This window comes from Uloborus diversus, chromosome 4 (assembly GCF_026930045.1).
Source record: "Uloborus diversus isolate 005 chromosome 4, Udiv.v.3.1, whole genome shotgun sequence".
In the NCBI taxonomy this organism is placed as follows: domain Eukaryota; kingdom Metazoa; phylum Arthropoda; class Arachnida; order Araneae; family Uloboridae; genus Uloborus; species Uloborus diversus.
The window spans coordinates 16,656,493-16,680,572 of NC_072734.1; the positions used below are offsets into that span (position 1 = coordinate 16,656,493).

At 34.9% G+C, this 24,080-nt stretch overlaps 1 protein-coding gene and 1 non-coding gene across 2 annotated transcripts in view; one reads left to right on the top strand and one right to left on the bottom strand.

The window, feature by feature from the left end:
* Nucleotides 1-1,896: 1,896 nt before the first annotated feature.
* LOC129221682 (U6 spliceosomal RNA) lies at nt 1,897-2,000 on the bottom strand. Its single transcript, XR_008580550.1, has one exon. It is a non-coding gene; the product is annotated as a U6 spliceosomal RNA (small nuclear RNA).
* Nucleotides 2,001-3,320: 1,320 nt separating this feature from the next.
* Nucleotides 3,321-24,080, top strand: part of LOC129219880 (uncharacterized) — a 96,014-nt gene continuing 75,254 nt past the window's right edge. The window contains exons 1-2 of the mRNA XM_054854191.1: nt 3,321-3,331; nt 5,349-5,431. Coding sequence (XP_054710166.1) covers nt 3,321-3,331; nt 5,349-5,431 — 94 coding nt within the window. The remainder of the gene's footprint in view (nt 3,332-5,348; nt 5,432-24,080) is intronic.

Sequence of the window (24,080 nt, forward strand, 5' to 3'; positions counted from 1 at the left end):
TTCGCAATAAATTCTATTAGTCTCTTTATTTGACGGATTATTCAACATTTTCATGAAGACTTTTTAAAATGTTTTACAGCTTGCGGGCTATTTTAATCTAGCTTTTCACTTTTTATTTAATGACTTTTTTTTCTTAAATCGTGGATTATTTTACGTTTCATGGCATAATTTTAATTGTTTGGTGATTTATCTTTCTTTTGATGGAAATCTTTGTCCTGTTTAAAAGTTCATTAAAAAGACGAAATAACGCATGTTATCACCAAGCAAAAAAAAAAAAAAAAAAAAAAACTAAAATTTGAATGTGTCAGAAGATCTATACAACTGTACTCGACGTCAAGCGCAGATTTAGCTCATTAAAAGTCTTGCTTAAATTAATTGTATGAATTTTGTCTGTAAACAAATTACTGCAAAACACGCATATCCACACACGTATTTCATATATTTTCAATTCATAATGCGTTATGTTTGAAAAATACATTAATTTAGAAAAAAAGCAAACCAATAAAAAAGTGCAATTTTTCGCTTTCAATTATAAAATTAGATGTATCATATTCATATGCGTATAGTTTTATATATGTCACGCAATATATTTTAATGGTTTAACCCCAGTTTCGTGCCGATATTTAAAATTTCTTTCCCCCTTAAATATATTAAAACTGAAAAACAGGGAGAAGGAAATTTCGTATCGGCAAAAATTGGGAGGGGGGGGGGCAGCATTCTAATCTCATTCATTAATTTGTTTCTCTGCTTAAATATAAACGAACAACATGGAATCTTAAAACAGAAAGCCCAATGAGCCAAGTTCGCGCGCATGCGCAGTAACTGTGACAAATTTGAGATATCCGCGATTTACCGTCTAGTTGCAACTGTTGGATCTGTTTTAGTCTTGATTGAATTTCATTTCCTAAGACAACTTTTGAATAACTGTTAGATCAGTTCTAGCTTTGCAATTGCAGTCAGAGATTAACAAACCCTATGAGCTGAGAGTAAGTACAAAAGAATTTAGGGGAAATTAGTGATTTTCAAACTTTAATTATTCCGGCCCATGATGTCCCTGGAGGTTGAATTTTTGTATAAATACTCAATGGCCCCCCAAGAATATGTATACAAAAAATCATTACTATAGTCCCCAGGGGTGCTGTGACAGAACTCGGGGGGGGGGGGGGGGGTTAAAAACGAAGGGGAAGGGGAGGGGGTCAAAAGGCACATCAGTAGGGCACAAGGAATGTGTGTGTGAAATTTCAGCTTGATTCCTCTGTTCGTCTGAGCTGTCAAAGAAAGAGAAAACTTTTTTGAACAGTGATTTTCTAACTTAAATTTCTCCTCCATTTGATGGTCTAGGGATTGTATTTTGGTTTATGTTGTCAGGATTCGATTCCGAGTCACAACTGACTACAACTGTATTTATGTCGAGGACTGCATACTAAGTGCCTTGCCTCCATTATTTTTTATACCGATAGATGGCAGCACCATCACCGGATCGAACGGTTAATGAGAATTTAGAAGGGACCGGAGGGCCTCGGGTTCGATCCTCGCTGGTCGAAGACCCACCGTCGTCATTAATGGGGACTGGGCGACATTAAATATGCTCGTGGTCTCAATGTCCTCCAAGTGAAACGATACCTCTGGGGGTGCTAGTACTAGGTAGGTATTAGCTCCTGGACTAGTTCAAAATTCTCACTAACTGTTCGATCCGGTGATGGTGCTGCCATCTATCGGTATATAAAATAATGGAGGCAAGGCACTTAGTATGCAGCCCTCGACATAAATACAGTTGAAGTCAGTTGTGACTCTTGAATAGAATAGAATTTAGAACTAGACCAGGAGCTAATAGCTACCTGGTGCTAGCACCCCCAGAGTTAACGTTGTCAGGAGCCACTAGAGTTTGTGTACACTAAAAATCAACTCCGGAGGTCTTCATGGGGCTGAGATACAGAGGGGCCATGCTAATCTTCTCTGTATCGTTCCAATTTTAGTATATGTACTGCCGAAGCGAGTACAGTGATACAGAGGGGAGAAAATTCCAGAAAACAACAACTTGTTCTGTCGTGTTAACTGAACTTAGCCGCGTTTATTTCTTGGCGGTGGCTGCTTTTGTTGGCCGTGACGTTTGGTTTCCTTGGCGGTAGGCATTTGGCTTCCTTGGCGGCCGGGACGCCCCCGCGTCCCGTGATTCAGTAGCGAATTAAATATTGCTATCTGCACTAATGGCGTCAGTGAATGGTATTTCATCACTTGTAATGTCATGTGCAGAAGCGTAAAAAATGAAAGCGCATTGATTAAAATAATTTTTTTGAAATCTTAAACTTTATCAAATTATTTTTAAAATAGGTCAGATCCTATATTTTTTAGCCTGCTCTTCTAGAAAAAAAGTACTTTTAAAGTTTCGAAAACGACCCCATTGGGAAAGTAATAGATGAGCCCAGTTTGCTTTTCCATCTCATCAGTGGTCAGGCAGTACAAATGAATAGAGAGAATTCGAGTGATTTTGATTTTAAGTGATTGATAACATTAACCGCGATCACATTAAGCGGTGACTACTGCGTTACAATATATAAGGCGATGTCAGGCCTTGTGATGAAAGTACAATCAAGGGAGCACCGAACTGATTTTTGAGCAATCACGATTGCTTATTGCTTTCACTTGACTCTTTTGATGCGCTATCATTTTATTTTCCCACCGCCACCCTCTGCAGCATCACCGTCGACCGGTTCCTCACGATGCTGCTCCTCTAGCGAAAGCCGTCTCCAGGTTGCGTCCATATCCTTTACACACGCACATACATACACAACTACACACACACGCACACATACGCACACATACACAAACACGCATACATAACATACAGACACCTACACACACAAAAACATACACACAACTACCCACACATTCATGCCTGCACACAGACACAAACACATATTCCTACGCACACATACACATACCCCCCCCCACACACACATTCATACACACAACTACCCGCACACTTATGCCAGCACACGTACACAAACACTCATGTCTACGCACACATACACATACCCCCTACACACAAACACACATACTCCCCACACAAACACACATTCTTGATTGCGAAAAACATAATTTGAATTCAAAATGTCAAAATTCAAATTATTTGGGGGGGGGGTGCTCTCTATTTATCGAATGAACTCCAACTTTTGCCGAATGATCTTAATTTTTCCGCACGTCAGACAAAATTTGCTGGATAATGAAATTTTTGGAAGGTCACAGTGACCTTCCATAGGGTACAATGGGTCCCTGTGTACAGTGGAAGTACACAAAATGTATTTTCAGAGAAAAAAAACATGAATGATAGGTGCATTCTTAAATATAAAGGTCACAAGGAAAAAAGAAGCAATCGAAAAATAAATTTAATTTCTTTACTGCGCTCGAGTCTCAGTTTAACCAATCAAATTCATTAAAAGTTTAAAAATACTTAAACATTAAAATACATTAAGAGGTTAAAATACATTAGAAATAAAAATAGTACAAAAAAGAAAAAAAAGCTTAAAATATATAAATAATAAAATACATTAAGAGCTTAAAATACACCAGAAATAAAAATAGTGCATTAGAAGCTTAAAATACATTAAAAGCTTACATAAGACAATAAAATCTTGAAAAATATAAATGTTTAAAAATCCTGAGATATTGGGGAGAAAAAAATCAGTTCTTGATGTTTTCCACTAAGTATGGAGAAACTTCATTCTTGTTTCTATGTTGCTCAGTCGCACACAATAACTTCTTTTTCACAGTTGATATCCGATTCCTGCTCCTAAAATTAGGAAGAAACAAAATTTTTTTGTTGATCATTTTAACGGAAAGTATCTGCCATTATGAGAGAGACCTCATTTAGGGGAGACTATGGATACTTGATCCCTCAGTCGAAAATGTACCAAAATCATTAAGTAGTTAAAGGTATACTTGTACCTAAAAACTTACAACACTTTTGTCTTTTTCAACCATTTTGTTTTAGCTCAAGAAATGATTGTCTAAATCTGTCAAGGGAAACTTTTTTTAAGAAAAGCATTCTGAAGTTTATATTACCTTTTATATGCAACTTTTAAAAAAAATGCTACATTTCGAGTTTTGAAATCCATTACCTTCCCTGACTTTTGCTCGTAACTTTCCATGACTCATAGGATGCAATTTTTCCAGGAAAAACATCAATTTTTCACAAGAATATCTAAATTTGTACTTAGTGAAAAATAAATTGGAACCACCTGATCTATGCTTCGGACATATGTTTATAAAAATTGAAATTAAAGTAAAATCTACTATTATAACTAAAAAACAATTCATGTTCTGGCTTCCTGGTTTGTCCACCGCTTTCTAGGGCGACCGCGCTCTCGTTTGCCTTTGGGTTGATAGCAGTAGACGGCTCTTGGTAGTCTTCCACGCAACATTCTTCGTACGTGGTCTCTCCATTTGATACGATAATCAGTAATTTTTACTTCCTTTCACAAAAAAGGAAGTAATGTAGTATTCGCGAAAAAAATTTCACTCAAAAATCGGCCTTAATTTCCATTTTGCTCACCCCCGAATGAATGTTGAGTTTTTTTTTTTTTTTTTTTCAACCCGACTACACGTGGATATATGCCTAGGAACGTACAGACACCCGAAATATCCATTTTGACGATCCCCGAGTCAATTACAACGAGTTTTCTCGTGACGTCTGTATGTACGTATGTATGTGTGTCGCATAACATAAGAACGGAATGTCCTAGAAAGTTGAAATTTGGTTCTTAGACTCCTAGTGAGGTCTAGTGGTGCACCTCCTTTTTTGGTTGAATTCGGATGCTTCAAAGGGGATCTTTTGCCCCTTGGGGGGGGGGAATCAATGTTAATTTCGAAGTAAACTCAAGTGGTGTTATAATTTGGTGGACACTTGGCGATATATCGCCGGGTTTTGTCGCCAACTTGGTAACATCTTTGGCGGTTTTTTTTAAAATTTGATTTCAATTTGGCCACTATTGGTGGTATTTACAGAGTAAACTATTGAATCACATTAAAAATAACAATGATGGGGAAATGACATTAAATTGGAGTAAAAGGAAGTCATGTGATGCACACATGAGCTCGTTTCGTTAAGGCTGTAGCTCTGTAATTCTTTTCTTATATCTTATTGTATTTCGTATATTGTATTATCGCTTCTTATTTTGTCTAGGATGGTGCAATGTTTGACCGCTCGGAGAAATCGCATCTCCGCCGTCTGAATTCTGTTTGTTGTCTGGGAACTCATGGTCCCTGTTTCCGAGCCCTAGAGCAGCGTTGGCACAGCCAGAACCCTACAGAACTTCATCTGAGTTTCTCTTTTTGTCTTTCCTTTTAAGGTTCTCATCAGCGTACCACAAATATGTTGGAACACTTTGTTCTGGATATCAGAATCGTGTTGGTATGAAATGTTGCAGCCAAGGTAATTGAAATTATTGACCTGTTCAATAATTTGGTTGTTGAGGACGATTTTAGTTCTTACCGGCTCCTTTCAATGGAAGGCCATCGATTTAGTTTTCTGTATCGAGATCTTCATATTGCAGTCTTGACATATTTTTTGTAGCGTGTAAAGGGATCGTTGTAGGTCATCTTCATTCGGTTGGATAATGATCAAATCGTCAGCAAACAGTAATGTATTAATTACAGTTGTCATGTTGAGTGGAATACCAGTCTTGACCAATGCTTTCCGAGTGCGTAAAACGTCGTCAATATAGATGTTAAAAAAATTATTAAATAAAAACAAAAAACCCGATTGCGTAAAAACCAAACAAACTAAAAAGAAAAATGTACAAGCCCAGTAGTTTAGAATGTTATTAAGTACTACTGAATAACTACACCGTTGAAAGAGTTTTATAACCGTACACAGATGAGACAAATCATAAGTTAAAAAGCAGAATAGAAGGATCAACAGTCGGGGCCCATTCCTTTCTGATTTAAGGAACCGCGTAAAATTTGAATGAGATACTATTAAAAAAATAATAATTTGTTACATTATATTATTTTTTATATTAATTTTGTAATTGCATTTCGTTGTTATCTGTGGTTTTTCTCAAAAACAAAACTACATAAGTCATGTCTAATAACTATAACAATTGTTATCTTTATAGGTTTACATTTAACTTTTTTTGTAAGTAAATTATACTACAAATTTTACAATTAATTTATATAACAGTTCTTTATTTCCTCGTTAAGTTATTTCGTTTAAAATGCCCATCAATGCGGCAATCCCCCCCCCTCCATTTAACGCTGCTCTAGAGTAACACCTTAAGGGAAAAACGTCGTATGCTTACCGTAACAGTCCGTTTTTTGTAATAGACGAGGACAGTTTTTTTCTTCTCAGCATATTCTTTTAAAGTTCTAAAAGCAAAAGAACTGAAAATTAAAAACATAAAAAACATTTTCTTTTTGGAGGAAACTTTTTTTTGACGGTAAATTAAAGTTTTTGCGAAAACAATGTAGCAGTTAAAAGTAATTATTTAGGTAAAACCACACACATACACACGAAAAGAGGGTTTTAACTACAAGAAACAATGTCAGTACAGTTTGAAATAAATAAATACTTTTGTAAATTAACGACCCCCCCCCCCCCCCCCCCGAAAAAAACAGAGGGTTAAATACAAGAAACAAACAAAATATAAATTAAATAAATGAATACCTTTTCAAACCACACAAAAAAATGTTTACTGTAAGAAACAAATGCAGCATAACTTGAAATAAATACATGCCTTCGTAACCTCGCCCCTCAAAAGAATAACGACAAGAAACAAATACAGTATAATTTTAAATAAATGAATATCTTTGAAAACCACACAAATAAAGTTTTAGCGACAAGAAACAAACAGTATAATAACTTGAAATAAATAAATACCCTTGGAGACTAAAAACATAAAGGAGGGGTGGGATTGGGGGGTAAATACAAGAAAAAAATACAATGTATTTTGAAACAAATGAATACCTTTGTGAACCACACAAAAAAGTTTTTAAAGGCTGAAGCAAATACAACATAACTTGAAATAAATAAATAACTTTACGAACTACAAAAAAAAACCGACATAATTTGAAAAAAATGAACTATTTTATTTTTTTCCAAAAACGAAACTCAACAACTTTAAATAAGTAAGTACATATCTTGCCTTCGAACGCGAACTTAGGGAAAAACTCGTTAAAACACCTTTCACTGCTATGATAATGTTAATGCAGAGAAAACAACCAGACTCCCCGATTGCGAAGAAACCAGTTAAATTTTAAGAAAATTTATACCTGGGATATAAAAAGAGTTAGCAATCTTGGGAATTTTGGCTTATGAATTCTCGCTGCAGTTTTTCTTTAATCATTGACAGTATATATATGAAAAAAAAAGTTCACGTTTGTCGTAAGATGACGCAGGGGCTCCCAAACTTTTTCAATTCGCGGCACCCTTTGAAGAATTAGAATTTTCTAACTGCATTCTAGTCGATCTCTATAATATACATATACAGTAAAACCTGTAAAGTTGACCACCTGTCTATGTTGACCGCTTTTGTCAGGAACGGAATTAGTCCTATCTCATATAATGAAGGAAAATCTCTGTAACTTGACCACCTGTCTATCTTGACCACTAATGTTAGCCAAATTTGGTTAGGAGTGTCGCGATGTCGATTGGCCGCGAACATATGAAAAATACTTGAGTATAAAATAAAACTCTTTTATTTACAATTTAAAAACATAGATGTCGTACATCCTGCAACCAGCAGGAATGCAAGTAGGAGACAGAATCTAGCAAATAAGCGACTCGCTTATAAATAAATGTTTTTGCTGTTGCCACTCACTCGGTGGCTAATCTTTCCAGGGTAAAGTAAAATTACATGCAAATTCGACTGAATATGCAAAAATAATAAGTCATCTACAGGAGTATTGTAAAAAAACCCTCTGTAAGTTGACCACTTGGTTTATTTATTTTTTTTAACTTTCTTCAGCAAATTATTTTATTATTTATTTATTTATTATTATTTTTTTTCATAGCTTTCTAAGAATGTTTTTAGTGCTTTGATGATGGAACAGCATTTTTATAACTAAACAGCAGCATAAAGCTTAACGCTGCTCTTTATTCTCCAAACTTGTTTTTCATTTGTTGTTCTATTTGAGATAGCTTTTTGTTCAATGTAAATGTGTGTTTTGTTCAATTGTTCAATGAAAATAGGTGCCAGTAGTAAAGTTCAAAGTCTTTTCTTTCAGTTGCAATTGTTGTGACAACACAGGTACTGTGCTAAAAAGAGAAGGCCCGGATCTATACATTTTGATTCCCCTGCAACAAAATATATAGGGCCCATACCTACAGGCCAGCAGTGTCTCTTAGTAAAGTGAAAAAGTCTTAGTAGAGTTTTTTTTTTCTATTTTTTCTACAATTTCTAGGGCCGTTAGCCCCTCTAAGGACGCGGGCCTCTCGCACTGCGGGTACGCAGATCTGGCTTGCTAGTGAGTAAAGTTACATGTTTCTGGTGCAAGGGATTAAGAGATAGGACATTTTGATTTTGCCTTTATGAACTGGGAGAGTCGAGCTTGTTGCTCTTTGTGCTATAAGTTTTACATAAAAAGGCTTCAAAAGAAAATTAGCTGAACTAAAGATTAAAAAAAAGTATGAAATATTAAAATTAACTGACAATGGAAAAAGCCAGAGAATATTAGCTGGCATATAAGGAATTTCTAAAACTAAAGTGTCTAATATATATAGTTAAAAACAAGGAAAAACTAACAAAATTATTTGAATAGTATTTTTAATTATTGTTTCACTTTCAATAATATTAAACAATGAAAATGAGTTGAACAGAAAGAGTAAGGGTGAATTCCTCAAAAAATGAATACATAGTGCAAGAAATGACAAAAAAAAAAAAAGTATTACCGCCCTTTATAAGTTGACCACCTGTCTAAGTTGACCGCCAAAATACTGCACCGCGAGTGGTCAACTTACACAGGTTTCACTGTAGCTGTATTCAGAGTTGGGCAAATTGTAATTGCATGAACAATTAAAGATTAACAATTGGTAAACGTAACCACAACAACTAACAATTGATCAATTGTAATTGTGGAAAATTACAATTAACGATTAATTAGTTGTTAGTTGTAGTTTGCTACAATTAGCAATTGTCAATTGTTTTGTAAATTTTAATTAAAACTAACTCTTAAAAAAATTACCGGTTTTGTATAATGTATTGTACAGGCGACAGGCCTACCTGGGACGTGTACGCTGGACGGGTACCACATTATTATATATTTAAATACTCATGTTAGCCACAAATAAAAGATCAATGCTCAACAGTAACTTTATTACGAGCAATAAATTATTTACTGCAGTATATGACTTTTCTCAAAAAATCTTATGGCTCGAGAGTTTCAATTAAAAATTCAAAAACAATTTTTTTTTTTACTAATAAAAGTCTAAATAACATCTGAGAGAAATTTCAGAAATGTATCTTAATTATGTACATGATTTTAAAATAAATAAATAAATAAAACAGAGCGGTCTCTGAGACCTCACGTCCCCTGTAATGTCCTTCTTTCACACCTCCCCTGTTATGGGTTAAACCATAACAATGATTTACACAAACTTAAGACAATTAAAACACAAACATTTACGTGTGGAAAAAGCTTGCCGAGACGAGACTAGTTCACGCGACGAGCAAGCAATCAGCTCTGAACGAAAATTCGTAATTGAATAATACTTCTGACTCTGTACCCTGCGCTATACCTATTGATATATAAAGTTAATTGTTAGTTTTAATTGTTCGATAAAACAATTTAAAAAAATAATTGCAATTATTTTGATTGTGAGAAACGATTAACGTACATTAATCCAATTAAATTAATTGCAATTGATTTAATTGCAATTATTTTTTAATCAATTAACAAGGCAATGGTAAAAATAATTGATTAATGCCCAACACTGGCTGTATTGCCCGGCGTAGCACAGTCTGTCTCAAAAGTAAAGTTGTGTCAAGTGACGCAGGTTCAACAAGCGGGGGGGGGGGGGGGGGGGGGGGGAATCCGTCAATGTGTAGAAAAGAGCTTTTTTCTCACTCAAAATTTCAATTTAGACCTCTTTGGATTTTTTTAAAGCCCCAAAATTCAGTCATTTTTATACAGGGTGTTCCGTTTTAATCTGCAAGACCTTTTTTTCCACAACCGTTAGTCTTCGATTCATACTTCCAACTGCAAAAATGTTCAAAATCAGATGCAGAGTTAAGATAATCAAAATTTGAAGCAAAAACAAAAATGAGTCAAAAAATACAAAATTCAACTTTTTATATGGGCTCTGGGTCCCCTAACTTATATTTAGGGAAATAATCTCTATTGAAAAATAATTTCAACACAAAACGTTTGACACAAGTACGACCAATATTCAACGAGGTATAAAACGCAGCGTTTTGTGACTTACATGACTTTACACTCGCCGTTAATAACACCTTTTGGGAGGATATATAGCAGTTAACACAAAGGTGCTCACCCCCCTAAGATAAAGGTCGCACCCCCCTACATATCGCTAAGACTCCCCACAAAAAAACAAGAGCCACCCCTAAAAATGAGAAAAATATCCCTCAAAACATCCCCCGCCCTAAAAATTTCAATGGCGCAGTCTGCGCCATCACCCCCTTTTAGGTGGGCACCCCTGTTAACAAGGGTTTAAAATTATATGTGTGCATAGAATGTGGTTTTTAAATTTTTTTCAAGATTTTGTAGTGTGTTTTTGCGTATGATTGCATAACATTTCCTTTTATTTTTGAATAGCAATGAAAAATATAAATGATTTTTTTTTTGAGCAATCACGATTGCTTATTGCTTTCATTTGACTGTTTTGATGTCCTATCATTTTATTTTCGCACCGCCACCCTCCGCACCGTCACCGTAGACCGGGTCCTCACGATGCTGCTACTATAGCGAAAGCCGTCTCCAGGTTGCATCCATGTCCTAAACACACGCATACATACACAACTACACACACACGCATGCACACACACACACATACACTTACACACACATACACCTACACACACATACACAAACACATACACACAACTACCCACACATTCATGCCTGCACACAGACTCAAACACATATGCCTACACACACATACACATACCCCCCCCACACACATTCATACACACAACTACCCACACACTTATGCCAGCACACAGACACAAACACACATACCCCTATACACAAACACACATACCCCCGCACACAAACACACACGCCTACATACACACACGCGTGATTGCGAAAAACATAATTTGAATTCAAGATGTCAAAATTCAAATTATTTTTATTTTTTTTAATACTTCGACACCCTCTTCATTCTTCTGAAAGGGCGATAATCTCACATTCTGTATGGTCCCGCAAAACTTTGAACTCGAATATCACCACAAATTTTTTGTCGCACAAATATCAAATTTTTTAAATTAGTAATATTATTCAAAGGGGGAGGGGTTATTATTTCCCTAAATACAAGTTAGAAGACAGAATCCGTATAAAAAGTTACATTTTGTATTTTTTGACTCATTTTTATTTTTGCTTCAAACTATCAATATCTTAACCCTGCATCTGATTCTGAACATTTTTGCAATTGGAAGTATGCACCTAGGACTAACGGTTGCGAAAATCGAGGCCTTGCAGGTTAAACTGGAACACTCTGTACATTAACCAACATCCAGGCGTGTTCTTTCCAAGTTATCATGGCCGTTCGAACTTTGATTCTTAGTTGGATGAATTCGTATGTATTAATAAATTATGTTCTGAACATTTCAGAAAAATATTCAAATACTTTAAAAGTAATTCTAAAACTAACGTACATCAACTTAATTGAATTTTGCCTCTCTATTGTGTTCCACAAAAGTTATTAAAACTGGCAGAAAACGCAGTCAATTAAAAAAAAAAAAAACATGAAAACTAAATCCACTATTCTTTTTATATATATAAAAAGTTTTCGTTCATTTTTTTCACAAATGATGATGATGATTGCGAAGAAGTCGATATCTTATTAAGAAGGATAACTCTTTTTAGCCTACTTTCCCAGTAAAAGTCAGAAAAAGAAGAAAAAAGCAAGAAAAAAGGCTTAATGTATCTTAAAAATATCGCGAAAAACAAAAAAAAGTCAAAAATAAATAAAATAATTAAATAAATATCGAAAAATTAAAAATTGGAAAGTAGGGTGTTGACAAGGGGAAAATGTCTGTCGGTCTGTCTGTCTGTCCCCCCTAGTAACTTTTGAATAAATAGTCCGATTTGAAAAAACTTTTTTTTGTTCGAAAGATCTCGGTGAGGGCACCTCATTCTCAAATTTCACTTTTTGATTTGAACTATTTTTTGTTCAATTTTGAACAGTTCAAAAAAACTTAACATTAGCGCCTACGGGGAAACTCAAGGCAATTCCGAACTGTGAGGTGAATTTGCTTCAAACAAACTTTATAGGAAAAATATTTTGATGAAAAACTTGTATATAAAATATATTTTTGATTTGAACAATTTTCCGTTCAATTTTGAACAGTTCAAATTCCTTAACAATAGCGCCTACTGGGAAACTGAAAGTCAATGTAGATTCCGTACTTGAAGGCGGATTTACTTCAAACAAATTTTGTTGGAAATAACTCTTGACGCCAAACTCCAGACTTCGACAACGAGAATTTCGGGGCACTTGCTCCGACTCCGAATAATGTGCCCGACAATTAATCGAATTCCGACTCCCCGACTTCAACTCTGACTTCGTAGTTTTGGCAAAAATTTATACACTGAGGACAAATGACTGACTCCGATTCTTAAATATTCGACTCCGATTCCTTTATCTCAAAATGAGATTGACTCCGACTCCGCAGCTATGGTTTTAACTGCGAAATAATTATTGTTGATATGACTTGTTTTTATTTTTACGCTAAAGTTTCAATTTAGGTACTCAGTTTTCGGCGAATAAACTCGAAGTCATTTATGTTTCTACATAAAGATATGCGCAGACGATTTTTTTTTTTTTGACAAAGTACATTATTTCTTTAAGTTGACATTTTTTTTTTTTTTTGGTAAGTGCATTAATTCATTTAAAAAAATGTTTTTGGCAACAGGGGAAAAAGAAACGATTTTTTTTTCTGATATGATGTATTTATTTTAATGAGCTTATTAATTTTAATTATTATTTTTTCGTTTTGAAAGCTGTTAAAGATTTTTTTAATGGAAAAAAGTGTATTAGCTGCTTTGTTTAAAAGTTGCTATTTTTTTTCTTTTTTTTTAGATGAGTGAGGAATATTTTATTTCTAGAAATCAGCTTAAAGTATTTTAAAAACATGTTTGAAAAAAATTTGCGATTTTAGCTATTTTTGAGAATATTTATCAGATACTAGAAAGTAGTATGGGTATACGGGAAAGTAGGCTCGTCTAGTTCTAGACAGAACTTCTTGTTTTTAATTTTAATTCTTCATGTTTGTTTTTATCACTGTTCTTTGCAAAAATATCATCTGCTACGAATCAGAAATTCAACTTTATTTACTTTCAACTAGAAAATTGCCCGTCAAGGTATGACGGGTGAAAATTGCTTCAACATTTGGACGAAGCCATTGCTTGTTTAGTGATATTTAATAGTTGAAATTGTAACCCTAACTCCAGTCGATTAACGCTAAACTCCAGTAGGTAGCGTTCATTGTGGACCATTTTTTCGTTTCTTCATTCCCCTGAAATGGCACATCTCACCAGTAAAACAGTTCAGTTACCGGATCGAGTTCAGCCTTGTCACGATAAAGCCTTTCCCTGCATGTTAAACATTACCAAAACATATTATGAAATTATCATGGCGTGGCACGAGTTTCATTGTTGAAACTCGTGGGTTACTCGATCATCGGCTATCATATACTATATGAGGATTCCGTGACTAGACGTTAAATCTCGGTTATCACAAATTTGCCATTTATATTGCGCTTGCGCACAGACTTAGAGCTTTTTGGGCTTTCTGTTTTACGATTTCGTGTTGCTTGTTTATATCAGTGCTGTGGAGTCGGAGTCGAAGAGTCGGAGTCGGACTGATTTTGGGGTAAAGGAGTCGGAGTCGGAGTTGTTAGAAAACTTGCCGACTCCGACTCCGACTCCGGGTTTCATTTTTTCTTTCCTTTTCATTGACTCTCCTTGCATTTTTTAAAAACTGACTACCAATTGGTTCAATTACATGTATAAAAAGATACTAATGAGAAAATAACTGCCATTATGACAATCAGCTAGCCTGAATGCTTACCGAACTTACTGTAGCCGTCCTCTAGTTTGCTTGCTTTTTAACTTAACTAATAGCGACTGTCAGCAAACGGTTTTGTTGCCTAACATTTTCAAGTAATCACTTTCAAATAAAAATAGAAATATAGTGTTTCGTTCGATCTCAGTTATAAAATAGCGAAAGAAACGTAACAAATTAATAAGTCGAGGCCCGTAGCTAAGGTTGAAACGTTTAAGGGTGATCGACAAATTCAAAAACGTTCTAGCGCGAAAGCACGAATCCAAAAGATCCGATGAAAAATAATCTAATGTTTTTTTCTTTATTAAGACTATTTCTATAAGCTTGGTTCTCACTAAAAAGTATGGAACAAAATAAGTGTAAATGATTTCTTGATTGCAACACTCAATAATTGCAGCTAATCTTAAAATCTTAATATTAAGGTTAATTCTAAAGCAGACAATAAAATTTAAATTAAAAATTAAGAAGAAATATAGGTATAGTAAAAGCTATTCGTACAAATTTGTATACCGGCCGCATTTTGTGTAAAATTAGCTCCTGATGTATATGTGCCCTATTTTCGTTGAAATTTGATTGATGAAATATAATTTAAAATATATTCGCGAAAATTTTCAGAATTAAAGTATTTATAAACTCTGAAATTAATTTTGGGTGTCATCTACCTGATGGGTGTCACCCAGGGAAAACCACCCCCTCTCAAGAACTTAGATTTAGGAAAAAAAAAAGCTTTTTTTCTCTCAAGTTACAGCTTTCAAAAATTGAAAGCACACGATTTGATCAATATCTATTTGTTAAACATTAAAGGGGGCAAATTGCAGATAATCCTTTTCAAATTTTTTAAAAGGGATTTTTAAGTCATCTCACTTCTTAACTCGTAACTGTTGGAAAATTTGATTTTTAAATTGAATTTCTAACGTTGTATGCTTCTTGGGTTTACAATAAAAAACAAAATGCGAAATTTTCATGAACAGGAATCAATATTTCAATCTCTGTTTAGAGGTTTTCCCCCTTCCCCTGAAGGGAGAGAGGGAGTTGAAAAAATACAATTAAAAAAATCAAAAACATCCGGAGTCGGAGTTGGAGTCGGAGTCGGGCGTTTCAAAATCCAGGAGTCGGAGTCGGGGTCGGAGTCGGCCATTTTCCTTCCGACTCCGCAGCCCTGGTTTATATTAGGCTGAGCGAGAGTCCCACCAAATTAATGAATGCGATTAGAATATTTTCACAGCGATTTCGTGATACATTATATGAAACTACGGATATGAATAACTGATAATCTTAAGAGAAAAATGGCACTTCAATATTTATTGGTTTGGAAATATTTTTTTAACATAAATGTAAAACATGTTGTGCACTTCAAAAATGATTGAAATATTAGTACAGAAATCCGTCTTTTGCGGATATTTTACGTTAGGCGTAAACAACTTAGTATTATACATTTTTATTTAGGTTGAGGGTTCGGCTTTGTATTAGAAGTGATGCTGCAAGTCTAGTACGCTCTTCTGAGGTTAAAAATTTGGCCCTGAAAAGGGACAGAAAAATCAGACACCGAATCCATTAATAATTAAGGCGCAAAATTCAATCTTTACCGAGGTCTAAAAACTAAATCAGAGAAAACTTTGTGATTTCTAATTTTTATCAGTTGCTATCTCATATTTATTACCAAATTTAAAATATTTGTAATTAATTTTAGCAAGATTTTTGAAATCATCTAAGTCCGCGCGCAAGCGCAGTTGAAATGGCAAATTTGTGATAACCGAGATTTAACGTCGAGTGATTCCGTGACGAGAAACCGCAAATTAAAAATGAAGATAAGCCTCGTTTTAGAATATGAAATCAACTTAAAATGAAGAATAAGAGAGTGTTCTAGTTATTTCTGAAACTTCAGGTAAAGTTCATATTGTGCAGCTTTTTAAGGGCTTTAAATGCCCAAGCAAATATGACTTTTGTTCTATCAAATACTCGCAAATTAATGATTTTCTATAAACCTGGGATAAAAATCTTGGAATACTTTTTTTTTTGGATGAAAGGTAGCCTATGTTCTATTCTGCACCCCTGACAATGTGTATACAAAACTCTATGATGACTGGATGGGTAGTTAAGGTGTGAAAGAATTACAAACAAACAAAGTCACTTTCCTATTTTCAATATTAGTAAGGATAGATTGATACTAGAGACGTACCGAGTAGCACTTTGGCCGAGTACCGAGTACTCGGCCTTTCACTACTCGGCCGAGTACCGAGTTACCGAGTAGTGAGTTATCGAGTACCAATTATGTTTTTAGAAGAACCACCGACACATACGTAGTGCATTTTGAACTTATTGGAACCTTCATGTCCATATAATAGTTTTTAAAACAATATTCCAGCTGAAATTTAATTATGCATTATTTAAAAGATTTTGTTTGTGTCAAAAATTTTAGAAAAATGTTATTTTTAAAATTAAAAATAAACAAAAGGTATGATTAATCAAGTTAGAATTAAAACAAATTATACCAATCTATTATAGTTCTAGTCCGTCAAACATAAATATTTTTTAAAAGCAAATACAGGAACACTGCAGACACGTGCTTCTGCGTTACAAGTAGCGTCTTTTTCAGGGCATTAAACGTGAGATAATGAATGTAAAGACATTCGACAAAAAAAAATTCCGACTTTTGTCAGATGTCTTTAAATCCATGAGCTCACATTTTATGCATTGAAAAAGGCGTTCCTTGTAACGCCAAAACACGTGTCTGCAGTGTTCCTGCACATTTGTGCTTTTAACGTTATTTTGTTTGGTTTTATTTTTTAAGCAAAGTTATTTTTATATTCCTTATAAATAATTTTTGTTGGTAGCAAAAATCCATTTAATGATATGCAAATTCCATATTTTCTACACTTTACCTTTTTTGCCCAATTTTTCATAAATAAATTTTATTAACTTTGGGGACATTAAAATAAAGATTTATTCCATTGAGGCAATATAAACTTCATTATTCTCAAAATTTAACCTTGGCTTGTAAATTTGAACAGTTAATGATTGCAGTATATTATATACCTGCGTTTATTATTAATTTTAATATCTGTCTTGAACAATATTCAATTTTTTGCAACTACTCGGTATTGGCCGAGTATCTGATCAAAATTTGGCCGAGTACCGAGTACTCGGCAAATTGGCCGAGTAGGCCGAGTATCGAGTAGTTACCGAGTACTCGGTACGTCTCTAATTGATACCATTGATACTTCGCGGCACCCTTCGTCTTTTCCCACGGCACCCAGTTTGAGAACCACTGACTAAACGTGTGAAAGTCATTTTTCTTACATTGTATCAGTTACTGAAAAAGTTACTCAACAGCGATTATACATTTAACATACTTGTATAGAGTTTTATTTTTGAAAATTGTTAGAAATTTTTTTTTTTACTGAAAACAAATTACACCATTTAAATCTGCGAAATAGGAGTTTCATAACATGATGGATATTTGAAAAAAAAAAAAAACTGATCTTCCTCACACTTTTAGCAAAAAAAAAACTGATATAAATTTCTGTAAAATAGAACTAGCTTAATATAGTGAAATTAGTTACTCTAATCTCTTTGGAACTAATTAAAAAAAGCATATTCGTTTTTTAATCGGTTTCTTTGAATAGAAAGAAAAGTTACAGAATAACACTGATTTAAGTCCAGTAGTCTAGGCTTAGTAGGGGTAGGATAAGACCCCTCCCCCCTCTCCACAGAGTCATGCACACAAATAAATGTATTTGACAAAACTTACTTATCAATTTGCAAAGTTTCGTACGTTACGGGAAGAAAACAAATCGGACACCTCCAGTTTAAGAAATACTGCATATCTTCAAGAAAAACACGTAAATCAAACACCTCACAGTGGTCGCAGCGGTTGCTGCGGCAAGGAAGTTTCATCGGTTTCTTATTGAACTGGAAAATAAACAAACACATGAATCAATAAAACAAATGACTAAAAAAAGAAATGATGAAGTGCCCCCCAAAAGAGAAGAAAAGATCCTCTAAACATTTCAATGCTGCAGTATGAGCCATACCCTGCCCTCAAGTAGGGGGGGGGATGGTTCATACCGCATGCCCCCCACTCCTGGAAATGCAGCAAACTGTTGAATTAGAAGCATAGGCTTGAAACTCAAGCAGTAGGCTAAAAATGTACTTATTTGTACGTATTTAGCCTACTTAAATGTACGTATTAGGCTTAGAAGGCTAAAAATGTACAGTCTTGAGCAAAGAAGAGACCGAGGGGACATGATTCAGTTGTTTAGATTTATTAAAATGAAAGATGTTATGGGCCTGAAGTTTAGCACTGAAAACAGGACAAGGGGTCATTGTTTTAAGCTATTTAAATCTCAGGCTAACATGGATATTAGGAGAAATTATTATTTTAGCAGGGTAGTGGAACCTTGGAACAGCTTACCGGAAGAGGTGGTAATGAGCAAGGGAGTAGATAGTTTTAAGAGGGCCATTGATCTTCAATGGGGATTGTAAATTGACTAGGACCAGTCTAGCTGGGCCCAGAGCCTGTTGCTGGTCGTCACTTTTGTATTTGTATTTGTAGACTATCTTACATAAATGGTATACAAAACGTTAAGCATAATGAAACATATACTGCCGTGTGCAGGTAAACGGCAGTAACTGCAGAAACGAATTTTCGAGATATTTGAAGAAAAGCGTTTTGGATTCAATACTAGCAATAGGGAAATGTTGAAATTAGACGTTTTTTTCGCGCCTTTTTTTCAGCGGAAACCAAATTAGCGAGCTTGTACAATAAAGATAAGGTACAATAGATGGCAAAAATATCAAAAAAATGAAAAATGGAAAATGTGCAGTTACTGCACACGGAAGTGGGCAGGCCCTTTACCTGCACACGGTAGTATAGTCAAACACAGTTCAGGAAAGTGAACAAATAAAAATACCATTTATCACAGAATTCATGATAGCAGGAAAGCTTGACCACGGAGAGATGGCGGATGACCTTGAAGCAAAACATCATTTGTACCATTCGTAATAGGTAGAATTTGACAGAAAGTACCGAATAGTACGAGGCACGGTCTCGCTAATCCTATATATTCCAAAATAACACCAAAAAACTTATTACAAATGTTACAAATGATGTTTTTGCTTCAAGGTCATCCGCCTTCTTTTCGTGGTCGAGCTTTAATCTGTACTCACTTACAGGACAGATAAGGGACAATGTAAGCGAACGGGACACGCTGGTTTCGATGTGTCGTGTAACTGAAGATAGAAAAAAAAAGGATTATTTCAAAATACTTTTACAAAAAAGTCACAAACACACACATATAAAAAAAATTGTATCAACAGGGTGTTCCGGTTTAACCTAAAGACCTCTATTTTAGCTACCGTTAGTCCTAGATGCCTACTGAATTATTTTTCAATAGAGATTAATTCCCTAAATATAAGTAAGGGGACCTAGAACCCGTACACAAAGTTAAATTTTGTATTTTTTGACTCTTTTTATTATTTTTGCTTCAAACTTTCAATATCTTAACTCTGCATCTGATTTTGAACATTTTGCAATTCGCAACTCCAGCGCTCGAATACGCTACCTTGCGGTGATTTATAAAATTAAAGAAAGAGGTAAAACATTGCGTTCCACGTGTGTCTGCTGGTAAACATAGGCAGTTTGTTATGAGTATTTATTGACGCATTCGATGTGTCTTAGATTGCTTTCAGCAACAGAAATTGTTTCCTCCCGTAATGGTGTTCTCGAGCTTTCCAAAATAATGTTAGTTTTCATTATTTTCCTCAAAAAAGTCAGTTGATTGTCGTAAATGGCGAAATCGTAAACACAAGAAAACTCTGGATTATCAAACTTCGCATTTGCATGAAACAAATATGCTGTTCGAAGCTTTTTTTTTTTTTTTGAAAGAATATAACGTTATACCAGGTAAAATTTTTTATTGTTTTGTGTGAATTTGTAAGAATATGGGTTTTTTTTTATGTCTTAAGCTCGAAAGAAGGATTTGATAACATTAGCAGAAGAATTAAGGTTTACATCTCCACCTAGTTTAAAAATAATTAATTTAACTAACCTTATTTTACTGCAACATGTAGTTGGAATGGACAGTATGCAAAATATTTTTTTCAATAATTTAAGGTAGAACGAAATGAAAAATGTTTAGCCGAGAAAGAACGTTTAGAATTTGCAAAAATAAAAGCTGAGAATTTTAATCGCCAAAATAGTGCGCGAACTTTTCTTTATTGCTTACATTCTCCGCTGAAGAGTTTCACGAAAAATTTGTTTAGGGTTATAGTTTTAGTATTGTGTGAGCAAAGAACCCTTGGCAAGATTTCGTATGTCAGTTAAACCATTTTTATTTTTTATCATGAGTGGAATAAAATGGTAGAAAGATTACAGAATTCGATAAGTTAAAAGAAATAATGGTAGATCAATTAAAAAGGAAACTACCACCATATAACTGTGAGAATTTTGTTGATGATTTGCATAGTATGGCAGAATTAAATCACATAATTCAGAAATTAAAAACATACGAAACAGAAAATTTTTAAATTAACCGATTCGGCAATTTGAGAAACATAACTGAGCTATAAACGCAAAACAATTATATCTCCGTGGCGCTAGCTAAGTACGGCAAAGTATCATCTTCTTTTTATAATAATTCGTAATGTCATGTAATTAAATTATATATCATTAATTGTTATTCTTGTCAGTCTTATGCAGGGTTGCCAGATTTAAGAACAATAAATACGGGACAGGCTTCTAGGAGAGAAGGGGTGGGGGTGGGGGGTGATATTTTTGAGGTTGAGGGCAATTACTGGATATGGTGTATTTTTAAGGGGTGCTTTCCAACGTAGAACGTCTCTTCATGATAAATCTGAAATATTCAATCGTATTCGTAATAAAGCATTAAATCTTACAAAATGTCGCCGATCAAAGTATAGAAATTGTTTTCATTGCGATTGACGATATATTTCCAACATTAGTCAATGAGTGAAGAGGAAGCAATCATTCGGTTCCTCATGCATGGTCTGCCACCAAAACAAACACCAAATTAAAACAAAATAATTTTTGTGTTTGCTGCCACATGATTTTCTTATTGCTCTTTATATTTCACATTTTCTGTTTTACTTTATTTTTTCCCTTAAAATAATGTCTCGTTTTGTTAAATATTGTTATTAGCTAGAATACGGGACTTGAGCCGTTCCGTATGGAAGTTCCCCTTGACGCGGGACAATTTTTCATAATACGGGACTGTCCCTTGAATTCCGGGACGTCTGGCAACCCTGGTCTTGTGGCCACACTGAAAATGTAGTTCTATCAAGAATTGATAAATATCGAATTCAACATCGTGGAAATGGCAGCTAAGAGCTACGAACTACGTAATTTGCATTAATTTCTGACGTTTAATAATGCTTCTTGAATTCTCATTTCTTTTTACGTGGGCCAGACTATACACAAGACTTTAAAAATTAATTTAAAAAGAATAAATCAAAATAATCATGCATACAAACAAAAATTACAAGGCTTATTATCATTTTCTACGCTACGGCATGCGTTTGTTTTACCCATTCGGAACTCCAGCGCTCGAATACGCTACCTTGCGGTGATTTACAAAACTGCCGATGAAACTAAAACATTGCCAGGTTGCGGTTTTTTTCCTTCTTTTTTACTTCCTTTTACAAAAAAGGAAGTATTGTACTCGCGAAAAAAAATTTCACTCAAAATTCGGCCTTAATTTCCATTTTGCTCACCCCCGAATTAATGTTGAGTTTTTTTTCAACCCGACCACACGCGGATAAGTGCCTAAGAACGTATAAAAACGCGAAGTATCCATTTTGACATTCCCCGAGTTAATTACAACGACTTTTCTCGTGACGTCCGTATGTACGTATGTATGTGCAGTGTACAACTAGTTCCGCCCGCCCTCCCACCAACAAAATATTATAATCACATTGTTTTGCATTCTTTACACAACAAAATCCATCTTCGAATCAAAGATTGGCATTTTTTTCCTGGATTGTATCTTTGCTTTGATAAAGGTATCTCTGCCTTCATGACCACATACGTGCTTAGCCGCTTCTGTCACTATTTTAATTGTTCTTTCCACAGCTTGCGTGTGACTCGGAAAACGGACTGAAGCTTCATCTAAAATCGAGCCTGATTCTATATTTCACCCGATCTCTTCGGATGTAAGATTCTTTGTAATTGGAGGTTCACAAAGATCGGTTGAGAGCCAGTCAATACTGTCGTAGTACTCAGTGGCCATAAAATTCAGTTTCGGAACCTTAAATTGCCTCACTCTCCTGATCTCTTTCTTCTTTGAAAGGCAGCATTCTTTGATTCACTTCTTCACTGCAAACCATACTGGCGCATAAACACGTACCACGTAATTCACAAGATATTTCAGGGTTTCACTTGGCTCCAAGGTACTAACGTACAAGAGCAAAATTCTGCAAGCAGTCGTGAGCCATCTAGACTGCGTAATAGGCCCTGGTTTTTTGTTCTGCAGCTCTGGAGAGAAGAGTCCAGTCGAAACAGCTTCGCAAATATCAAACATATATTTTTGATCAGTGCCCAAGTCTTTTGTGTTTTTCATTTCTGATATCCGTGGCATAGGGATAGTATCCCTGTGCCATGGCGTGGATTTCCCTGTGCCATTGCGGCTGTCTTGAGAATTTTGCGCTTGTACGTTAGTACCTTGGAGTCAAGTGAAACCTTGAAATATCTTGCGAATTACGTGGTACATGTTTATGCGCCAGTATGGTTTGTAGTGAAGAAGCGACCAGAGTGCGCGGATGGACCTAAACATTTGTAGAAAATAGTTCAACTCTCTAACTTCCCCCCTGAAGAATTAAAGAAGGTAGTACATTCGGTGGTTCAAACGAATGCATATTATAGTCATCCTGAGAATTTACTACAGTAAAACCTGTAAAGTTGACCAGCTTTGTAAGTTGACCACCTGTCTAAGTTGATCGCTTTTGTCAGGAACGGAATTAGTCTTATCTTATATAATGAAGGAAAACCTCTGTAAATTGACCACCTCTCTAACTTGACCACCTGTCTATCTTGACCACTATTATACACCAGCTTTGGTTTGGAGTATTGTAAAAAAACCTTTGTAAGTTGACCACTAGGCAAAAGCATTAGATTATACTTAAAGTTTCATCAGTTGTGCCTCAAATAAGTAACCAGACATTTTAGAAAAACCAATAAATATTTATGTTTCCATCGAAAAACATTGGGCTCATGTTAAGTCTCAGAAAATGCGCCAAAATTCAATAAGGAGTTATTTGTTGAAAAGTAGATTACCATGGTTACAAATGTACAAGAAAAAATCAAATGAAGAATTTGAGTCACTTTTGACTTGTTATGAATTTTTAGGAATTGTTAATATCAAGTAAGTAGTTGTCATAAGCAATGAGGCTTTTTTTTTTTAATTGATTCACAAGAATTTTAAATTTGTATGATACTTTACACGTCATTCTGGTAAATAATCTCTAAAAATATTTAAGCAACATTTTTTCTTATTGTTTTAAAGTAATGTTAAACAATGACCGTGAGTTTAAAATATTCCAATTAGTTAAAAAATGAATGCATGAGACAAAAAAAAAGTTTTCATTACTACCTTCTATAAGTTGACCACCTGTCTAAGTTGACCACCAAAGTGCTGCACCGCAAGTGGTCAACTTACACAGGTTTCACTGTATTAGCATTGGTGACTGACGAAAACGAAGAAATCAGAACATTGGCGTGGAAAAGAATCAAAGAATGCCGCCTTTCAAAGAAGAAAGAGATCAGGAGAGTAAGGCAATTTAAGGTTCCAAAACTGAATTTTATGGCCACTGAGTACTACGACCG